Genomic DNA, 9,576 nt, shown 5'->3' with positions numbered 1-9,576 from the left:
GGAGGGGCCCGGGCCCCGCTTCGTCTGCTGCTCCGCCCAGGTGAGGCCGGGGAACCCCCCGGTGCCCCCCTCCGCCCCGGGAAGGGTCTGCTGTCCCTCCGCCTGTCCCGCCGCAGGTGAGGCTTCGGCCGCCTCCTGCCGCTGCCACCGCCGAGTCCTCGGCGACAGCAGAGGCGGGGCTCCTCCGTACCTTAGCCGACTCTTAAAACTATGCGACAAAGCAGTAAAACGCGGGGATGGAAATAAAGCGTTACAGCGACAGTGGCGGAGGGGGAAGGGGGGCGTTAAGTCCACGTACATCACCATGCAAACACAAGAATGCCTTTTGTTTCGGGACGAGATCCCAGCTCCCCCCCTTTCCTTTAGCTGAACCACTTTTTTTTTTTTTTCTTTCTGGGAAAAAAAAACCCAAACAAACACCTAAAAAGTTAACCTATCGAATCTGCTATGTCCGTTTCAGGAATGGGAGGCAATGGGAGTGGAGCAACTGCGTCTCAGCACCGTGGATCTCACCGGAGTCCCCACCTTGGAAAACCTCCACAAGGGTGTTGAATTCATACTGAAACACCGAGCGTGCGGTAACAGCGTCTATGTGCACTGCAAGGCAGGACGCTCCCGCAGTGCCACCATGGTGGCAGCATATTTAATTCGAGTAAGAAGAATACTACGCTAAATGGAGTTTATTTTCATACAGTCTGGGTGAATACAGCCAACCTTTACAGTTTGCTTTTTGCTCAAGAAGCCTGAGCATCTACAGGTGCAGTAACAGTCCATGTTTGTACAGAGTTTGGACTGGAGACCCATTTTTAAGAGAGGTAGATACCAAGGCCCCAAACTTACATTGCTGTTTTGTAGAATGTGGCAAATACAGGGTGAATGAACAAGTGAACGTTAGTGGTTGCTGAACTGCAGTCTAAGCTTCCTTTGATAATCTAGTTTATCTTTGCACACCTTGTTCATCTGCGCTTATGATGCTGTCAAGATAATGCTTCCTGGCAGTGAGACAGTGGTAAAGCTGCCATTGTAAGTAGTCTTTTCATTCATCTGTACGGTCCGCATCTGCCAGCTCAGTTATTAGCACTCGCAAAGACGTTCTGATCTTATGGGACAGAGAAACTGTTGTTGCAACAAGGCTTTGAAACACATGGTCTGATAGTATCTGTTGCTGGTTCTGGCAGATCAGTCAGACTTCAGGAAGCTGCTCATTTTTCTGGGCCATTAATATTAGTAAGTTCGCAACAGGGTTTGAATGATTCTGCCGTTCTTACTTTTTTCTATGGAGGAACAGATTGAGATGGGAATAACAAGTCACTCGTGAGGGTAGCTTCACTGAGCAGATAAACATCCATTTTTGTTGTTCAGATTTTCTCCTTGGTTAACTGAAATGGTGAGCCTTTCTAAGCTTTTCAATAAATACAGGTCAGGATCAACAGAATTGGCTTTGGTTTTCTGAGTTCCTTTACAGACCCAACTGGGTAAGCCAGCACTAAGGACAAAATCCCACCTGTGGATTCTTCTGTTGGTGTTATTAAGTGCTCCCTGGAAAATTTTCCCTTAGTGCTGAAGGGAAAATGTTCTCACAAAGTGCTGAAGTGCGATGGGAGTACTAGTAAAGTTTTACAAAAATAAAAAAAAACAAGCTGCACTTCTGCTGTGGTCTGGTAGAACTAGAACAGGAAACTATTCACAACATGATGGAAGCATGACTGAGATAGAAAATGGAGGTCCCAGGCAGCAACCTTCTCTCTTTATCTGAGCGACTCATTTAATGAACTTACATTGACATTAAGGCCCCTCTGAGAGGAACGTGAAGTAAACAGAAAGGGCAAAGCAGCAAGTTTTCCAAGAGCTCTAACGTTGCCTTTAGCCTCCAGGAAGGCTCTATTAACTGGTACAGGGATGGAATGCATTTTCACTTGTAGGTTTTCTGCCTTTTCAGCTGCATCACTGGAGCCCTCAGGAAGCAATAGAAGCTATTGCTAAGATCCGTCCCCACATCCTCGTTCGGCACAAGCAAGTCCAGGTCCTGGAGACATTTCACAGGAACGTGATCGCTGGGAAAACTGCGTAGTGTCAGTAAGAACTATCAAAATCTCTCTCTCAGCTGCTGTAAAAAAACCTTACGTTTTAATGATCTAATGAAGGCTTAAGCATTGTACTCCTTGACCATCAATAAAGAAGTTTTTATGTAAGTTACAGTAAAGGGGAGGTTGGGCTGTTTCATTAAAGCTTTCTTTCCTTATGGCTCATATCTTAGTTCTCTTGGAGCCTCATAGTTCTGTCCCACACACAGTGTCAATGCTGAGCTGAACTGCAATCCACAGGAAGTTCTGTAATATTTGCAGCAAAGGAAAAGAAAACTTTGTCTCAGCGGAGACTTTATTCAGATTCTTACCCAAAGGGTTACAGTGCCAACAGAGAGGGGTAGGAGGAAGTGGTCTTAATTCTGTCTTTCACCAACACTATGTTATGATTACAGGTGGGGACTCCCTGTACAGTAAATGAAGCCAATGCTCATAAAAACAATCTCCCTCTTTATGCTAGGTGATGACAGAGCAGTAAGCGAGTTCCCAGTTTGCTACCACTCCTCTAGGAGAAGTGCTGAATAACACAACCTACTAAAGGTCTTGGGGTCAGCTCTGGAATCTGCTGTAAATATGCCTGTGAGTCCCTCCTTCTGCAGAAGGGACACAGGAATGTTTAAATGGGGACATCCCTGGAGGACACAGTGCACACCTAACTTTGTGACTGACATGGCAGCAACACACAGTCTCCCTGGCAGTTAAAACTAGCACTTTGGGCCGAGGAGGATGTTGTCCATATGCCATAGGATTTGTTATTGGAGGATTGGTTCCAGGCTAAAAAAAAAGCCATTTGCTGCAGTTTGGGCCTCAAACGCAAGCAGCTTATCATCAAGGGATCAAAGTAATAGCATTTAGTCCACCTGAAATCTAAAATGCGGCAGTTCAGCTTTAACAGTGCTATCTAAAAGAATAGGCCCACAGCCAGAAAGCCCATACTTCCTCTGCACAGGTACAGAGGATGTGGTCTTTACTGGACGTTGTAATTGGGACTGGTGCTGAGGGTGGTGGGTGCGTGTGAGCTGCACAGCAGAATACCCTTGCTGACCATTCTGTCACTGAGCCTGTTTTCCCCACTTAGGCCAGGACAAACTGCAGGTTAGTGAGCAGCACTTTGATGCCACTTGTGACTGTTACGACAGAGGTGGCTGGGTTAAGTTTAAAAGTATTTGCATCACCCTTTTTATAGCGGTCACGAAAGACATATATGCTGCCATTGCAGCTGGCAATTTTCCAGAGGGATGGTACTGAGCTCCAGGCATCTGGCAGGCATAGCCGGGTGAAGCTATCCAGTAGGGGGTTATAGCATAGCAGTGAATCCCCCTCGGCTACAATGAACACCACATCCTTGTGTACAGCAGCATGCATGCGCCCTGCAAAAGGCAGGACATATGGCTTCACGTGGCATTTCTCTGTGTTGGTATCATAGCACTGAATTAGCCGAGAGGGCTTGGTGAAGAAGTCCAGGTCGTTTTCCTCCCCGCCCAGCAGGTAAATGACACCATTAAGGTTCACACCTGCAGCTCCAGAGACTGCCACTTCCAACTGGCTGGTCTCTGTCCAGACATTGTCTCGTACTCTGTAATATATGACGGCATTAGAGAGAGTGTCCTGTAGAGTTTTCCCCCCTAGTGAATATATTGCATCCTTGCTTGGCACAGAGACAAGGGTGTGTTGGAGCCGGTCACGGGGAAGAGGGGCACACCATTCCCAGTCTATAGTCGCGTTGTTACATTTCCACATGCGTCGTGGAATGGAGCCACCCACAACGTATAGGTCACTACCGTGCTTGCAGGCTGCGGTGATCTGGTGACACAGGCTGTTCTGGCCGCTCACGCTTATGGAGTCATCATCAGCACAATGCAGAGAGACAGCGAGTGAATGTGTACGTGATGACTCCTTTCCAATCAGGTAGATGTGAACATTTTCTCCAATCACCTGAGATAAAGGAAGAGTGTGTCAGCAGAATTGGACCTGGTTACACAAACATCAGTGATGCCTAAGACCAAATTTTTCAGCTTAGGACCCACCCGTGGGCCTGAGGTGTATGACCTGCTTCCCAAGTCCTACAGCATTCGGGATTCAGACAGAGCCTTTTCAAGATACCGATTATATCTGACAGCAAAATAGCGACAGACTTCACTGGACCCCAAGTGTCTGCGGTTTAGGTAAGGGCTGGTTACGTGACTGATGGAGTAGAGTTATTATAAGGGAAGTGCCAAACTCAGTTTTCTGAATGGTCTCTTTGGTAACTGAGCATCTGGTGAAATAAGTTATTTGTGGCATTGCTCCAATCACTAGCGAAAGCAGCCTCAGGTTAAATTAAAAAAGCTGTCAGTGGGGTTGATACTTACGACAATGAAAGTACTCCTCATGCAAGCACCGTGAATTTCAATAGCATTTCTGGTTTGTGACTTTCAAGTCATGCCTGTGAGCAGAATACCCTGCCTTGGGAAGTGCGAAACCAGCAAGTGCTACACCAACCCCGGAAAGGAAGGTCTTTTTATACCTTCAGACTTGATCGCAGCGTCTCTGAAAAGCCCGCTCGCTCCTCCTTGTTGAAGTTGATCCAGGTTTCTATGGCAACTGTTGGATTCTGAGAACATGGAACGCCATCTGCGGTTTGGGGACAGAAAGGCATTTATGATATCTAGACAAAGGTATATGTACTCAGGAACATCCTTTTCCTGCGACTCTCTCCCCCCACAAACCCTACTTTCTAGAGAGGGAAGAAAGATACAGAGGTTTATAGATTTTGGCAGGCATGATCAGCACTCCCAGCCAGACTTCTACATGAAATTAGTTTGGATAAATATCAGAAGACAGAGCTGCCAGGTCTTAAGCACTTTGGATGAGTTTCAACAAAGGAACCTATATCTGAGAGAAAGAGGGCAGGGAAGAGAACTTACATGCTTTGTAACGAAAAATATTCTCTTATTTGAGAATCTCAGCAGCTGCCTGCCTTTTTGGCTGATCCTAGAAACCTATTTAACAAAAGTCATGTGCAGAAATTTTCCTTCTCTGAGCGCTGTCAGACAGCTGACCCTCAAGACTGAGCATCTGGTGTTGCTGCTATCCTCTTAACATTTGGAAATCCCCAATGAGCTACTATAGCTTTCCTTAGCAGTGTGACAGTAGGAAACACTCAACAGACTGCATCAGGTTTCAGTTTGTTTCCAGACATAATTAGAAGTTTTGGTTATGCCACAAACTATTGCATCTTCGTCATCGGTACATTACCTAGAAGATTTTAGGTATTCACTTCCAGTTTGAAAGCCAGCCATTATGCCTGTGTTCATTGAGAGGCTTCCCTATGAAGGCTCTCTAATTTTGTAGTCTGCTCTCATGACAAAACCTGAGTTCAATGACGTTGAAGGCATCAGACAAATTCCAACACCTTTCTCTATACTGGAAGGGAGGAGAAAAATAGTGGAACAAAAGCAGGTATTTTAACTCTGTTTATCAATAAAAGGGATTTCCATAAGCTATCCATCACATGTAGTGGTTAAATGGAAAAACTTTGATTTTGAAATGGGTCCTAGAGTGCCAGAAAAGGTAAGCTTAATAAATTACTACTTCATTAAATTAATTTTAATCCTTGCCACTAATAGCTTCCTCTATTTAATTCTCCATTAACTAAACAAAGGTGCAGGAATTGCAAAAGAAAAAGATTTTCCCTACCAGCAGTAGGAATGTATTTCAGATCTTAATCCATTTTATGAGCCAAGTTTCAGCATAAATATTGAGTAATGTGATGTACATAGAAATAGATGATGCACGGAAAAAAAAGGTTTTATCAAGCAATTATTTTAATTTAGGACCACAAATACTAAAGGCCATAGTCCTAAAACTATTGTTACTACATGGAATCCCTAAGAAGTTAAGGATGATTGACCTCTATGGCTTTATTTCACAATTTTAGGATTTTTTTTTTTAAATTAACTCACAACTTAGTTTAAAAACTGTAGGTAGATAGTTACCAAAATTAATCTAATTTTATCACAATTTTTTTGAGCTATCAGTACCTATTCTCAATAGGTTTTTGACTGTGAATTTCTTTAGATGCAACAGAGATACAGTGCAATATCTGTAGACTCTCATATGCACAGCGTCGACTTTAAAGGCTATTTTAAGTCTTACAGATAGATTTGCCAGTATTCCAAAGAAGCCAGTCATGGTAGGTTTATTGTTGTAACAGCATATAAAACACATGACACAAAGTATAGTTATTTACTCATTTACAGAATTATTTAATTGAAGCAAGAAAGGGGCAATGCCTCTGGTCCCAAATCCAGCACATTTCAACGTATGAGCTGCTTCTACGTTCTTGCATCCTCTAGCAATGATACATAAATGCACAAAAATGGAGTTGTGACTGCAGCATCATGGAGATGTTTTCAAGTACTGGCTGTACCTACTGGGGCAGCAGAGAATATTTAAGGATTGGTGGCAGTTGGACTAAGTTGTTGTGTGTTGACACATCCTTCACAACACTGAGTCATTGCATCCATTAGTTTTACAAGAAGGGCAATTACCGTATTACCTAAGATGTTACAATGCCTTTATTTCAGTCAGCTGAGTGCCTAGTCTAAATAATCCTAACAATTATATACAACTGTTAATAACACTAACATATTATAAAAATATGGCTTGTGCTCAAGCCTTCTTACAAATGTTGAGTTGTTGCATTCCTATGTTAAATGATTAAGAGCTAAAGAAAAAAAACCCACACTGTCATAAGATGTTATTTTCTGGTAAGGCTTCTTTGGTTTACTTTTAATGCAAACAAAAATACAAGAAATTGATGAAAGATACTAAGTTATGTTTAAAACACCTGTAATACTTCTGACCTGTTGACTTGGGAACTGCTTGGAATTACCAGCATCCTGTATGTCCCTTTTCTATAGCTTCAAGTCCAGTAACAATTAATAGTTTTTTTTCTGATTAAGTCATCCAGAATGTTTTGCTTTGCTTCGCAAAGCCTCTGAATAGACAATGATTATGAAAGCTTGGATCTTTCCATCTCTTTTGTTCAATCTCTGAGACTCTCTGAAAGTCTCTTTCTACGTCCACATCCTGGCTAGTTGCAAGAACTCCTTACCTGTAAGAATGTCTGTCAGTAGGCGGAGAGGCAGGTGTAGGAACTCCTCTGTGTCTTGCAGTTGGGACAAATGTGACTTTGCACAGTGTTTGGCAGCTGTGTAGAGCTCCACGTCACTGTGTTGATCTGCCAACCACATGACCTGCAGACAGTTCCTAACCTGCACCGTACGGGCCAGAAAACGGGAGCACTCTTCAAAAAGGGCAGTCAGCTGGTACATGTCTGCCACTTCATAGGTTTCCTGCAACTCCTCTGCCCTCAGCTTTACAGTCCCATGGTAAATATAGTCCACAAGGAGCTGAAAGACACTCTCACTAACGTCCTGCAGCTCAATCACCCGGTTGTGGGCCTCCTTTAGGTTGGAAGTGAACATAGAACGAAAAAAGCAACTCTGAGCTGAGAGGACCAAACGATGCAGCTGGAATTCTTTGCCTTCCACTGATATTGTAACATCAGCAAAGAGCTCATCCTCCAAGCATAATTTCATAATACCCTGGGCCACACGTCCTGAGTGGGAGCGGTCGGTGAAAGTGTAGTTCACAAAGTAGTTTTCTTCTGCGGAGGAGCCTCCAGTCTCTTCTGATGAGTCCATGGTGCTGCACAGATCAGACCTCCAGCAATCTGTAAAATCACAATAATTGTATGACTTTCTCTCTCCACTAACAAGATTATGCAATACTTCAGGGTACAGGGAAAACATATTGGTAAGAAGCCAGCATATTTTGGACTGAATATAAATAGCACAGCCAGAAACTTTTGCCTGAGCTTCAGAATCTCAAACAACAAATGAGAAGTTGGCATAATTAAAATTATAATATATACTAAACTTCCAGTACAGTGAACATCACTTCCCATCAGAACCAGGAGATGTGCATACGTTTTCATCACTCATTTCAGCGACACAAAGAACTGCAGCAAGAGTTATTCAAGTGGAAAGTCCAGCAACCACCCTAGGAGACACAGGAAGCCAAGAGAATGTGACAGCATAGCTGTGCTAGATTGAAAAAGGATTACAGTATTATACTAACAAAGAGCACAGACAACAGTTCATATCATCCAAAACCAACATAATGAATCTGTGGTACCAACTAAGGTGAACTTGTTTTTACCGAAAAGATGCACGAGAAGCCTGCCAGTCATAACCACCAGTCCTCCAAGCTAACCAAATGAGATAACTGATGGTTATACTCCATTTGTTAATGCGCCAGACACCTTCATCATGGAAAAGAAACTGTTAGATGTTGTTAGCCACTGCTTCCTAAGTGGCAAGGAGAACTCAGTTTAAAAGATAACACCTCTTAGTAGGTACCAGAGATTGTTTGCAGAGTTCCAAGCGGTTTGTGGGTCAAAAAAGCTTCTGAACCAGAGAAGGACTGCTGTAGAAAAGACCACTTTTTTAACATGGCTCTTGACACCATTAGGAGCAAATAGATGTCCGTCTGCATTCAGTTTAAACTTATTTTTACACTTCAACTATCAGCCACGGTGACTGATATCACAAATTTCTGCAATTAATACTGAACATGATTTCCAGTACAATGTTTCCCAAAGATGGGATTTTTCTCCAGGTGACTCATAGTTATTCTTCCATGCTTTATTTTGTCAAACACGCATTTTCTCACAATAGCTCTGCTTGATACAGGAGGGCTCCTAATTTCTTTGCTCAAGTTCTATTCACAGGAAGTAGTGCCTATATCCCTTGTTGGCTGGACAAGTCCATCCCATCCCTGATGATGGCCTGCCTTAATTACACCCTTATTGTAATCTTTCAAGAGTTCTGGTCTGTCTGAAAAACACCTATGCATCACTCTGTAAGAGGCCATTCAATTAGCACAGAATACATCGTTACTATTTTTCTAACTTTACCAAGTACAAGCCTATCCCGCAAACTGGCTCCCACTTCAGTTAAAGCTATCGATCCTTGCAGTCAAGGTGCTCAGAAGCTGCAGCCCAGAACGCTGGAGCAGAGCACCAGAATACGGACGGATGAACTACTCTGCCCTCTTGGCAGGGCAGAACCAGCTGCCCCCACTGCTCTGCACAATTTCCAGAGCGTCGCTGCCAAGCCATGGAAGAAATGCCAACACCAGCTAAAGACTACCGCAAACCTCATATCCTTCTTTGTAAACAGAAAACTCCCATTTGCATCCATGGCATCGCCACGATAAAGAAAAGAGAGGCGCAGGAACAGTAAAAAAAAGCCTCCCATAAAGCAAAATGGTACACTCCATGCTTATGTTGCATTGCCCAGGCAATGACCTGCCCCACGCCAGGCTATAGGTGACCACGGCGTAACCGACCCCCGGCGCACCTCCTTCCTCGCTGCCTCCTGACAGGGTCGCGGATGTCGCGACAGCGCCTGGGATGAGGGATCCCATACGCCCAACCGACAGC

The 9,576-nt window shown here is 43.9% G+C and overlaps 3 protein-coding genes across 3 annotated transcripts in view; 2 read left to right on the top strand and 1 right to left on the bottom strand.

The window, feature by feature from the left end:
* Positions 1 to 2,071, top strand: part of PTPMT1 (protein tyrosine phosphatase, mitochondrial 1) — a 6,644-nt gene extending 4,573 nt beyond the window's left edge. Inside the window, exons 2-4 of the mRNA XM_009895701.1 lie at positions 5 to 40; positions 461 to 652; positions 1,940 to 2,071. Coding sequence (XP_009894003.1) covers positions 5 to 40; positions 461 to 652; positions 1,940 to 2,071 — 360 coding nt within the window. The remainder of the gene's footprint in view (positions 1 to 4; positions 41 to 460; positions 653 to 1,939) is intronic.
* A 290-nt stretch (positions 2,072 to 2,361) lies between these two features.
* On the bottom strand, positions 2,362 to 7,873 carry KBTBD4 (kelch repeat and BTB (POZ) domain containing 4). The gene is made up of 3 exons (XM_009895636.1): positions 7,183 to 7,873; positions 4,591 to 4,697; positions 2,362 to 4,019 (listed from the first exon to the last, which is right to left on the bottom strand). Exons 1-3 carry the CDS (start codon positions 7,772 to 7,774, stop codon positions 3,159 to 3,161), a joined length of 1,560 nt encoding a protein of 519 aa, XP_009893938.1. The 5' UTR covers positions 7,775 to 7,873; the 3' UTR covers positions 2,362 to 3,158.
* A 1,377-nt stretch (positions 7,874 to 9,250) lies between these two features.
* NDUFS3 (NADH dehydrogenase (ubiquinone) Fe-S protein 3, 30kDa (NADH-coenzyme Q reductase)) overlaps positions 9,251 to 9,576 on the top strand; it is a 6,309-nt gene continuing 5,983 nt past the window's right edge. The window contains exon 1 of the mRNA XM_009895700.1: positions 9,251 to 9,305. Within this exon, the coding sequence (XP_009894002.1) occupies positions 9,251 to 9,305 (55 nt within the window). The remainder of the gene's footprint in view (positions 9,306 to 9,576) is intronic.

This window comes from Charadrius vociferus, unplaced genomic scaffold, assembly GCF_000708025.1.
Source record: "Charadrius vociferus isolate BGI_N301 unplaced genomic scaffold, ASM70802v2 scaffold111, whole genome shotgun sequence".
In the NCBI taxonomy this organism is placed as follows: domain Eukaryota; kingdom Metazoa; phylum Chordata; class Aves; order Charadriiformes; family Charadriidae; genus Charadrius; species Charadrius vociferus.
This window is presented reverse-complemented; position numbering and strand designations above follow the sequence as displayed.

What these genes read in the sequence shown, in the direction of transcription:
- KBTBD4 (XM_009895636.1), bottom strand. Translation starts at nt 7,774, where the DNA reads ATGGACTCATCAGAAGAGACTGGAGGCTCCTCCGCAGAAGAAAACTAC. An exon ending in ACTGACAGACATTCTTACAG is followed by an intron (nt 4,698 to 7,182) that starts GTAAGGAGTTCT and finishes CCCAAACCGCAG; the next exon opens with ATGGCGTTCCATGTTCTCAG. An exon ending in CGCTGCGATCAAGTCTGAAG is followed by an intron (nt 4,020 to 4,590) that starts GTATAAAAAGAC and finishes CCTTTATCTCAG; the next exon opens with GTGATTGGAGAAAATGTTCA.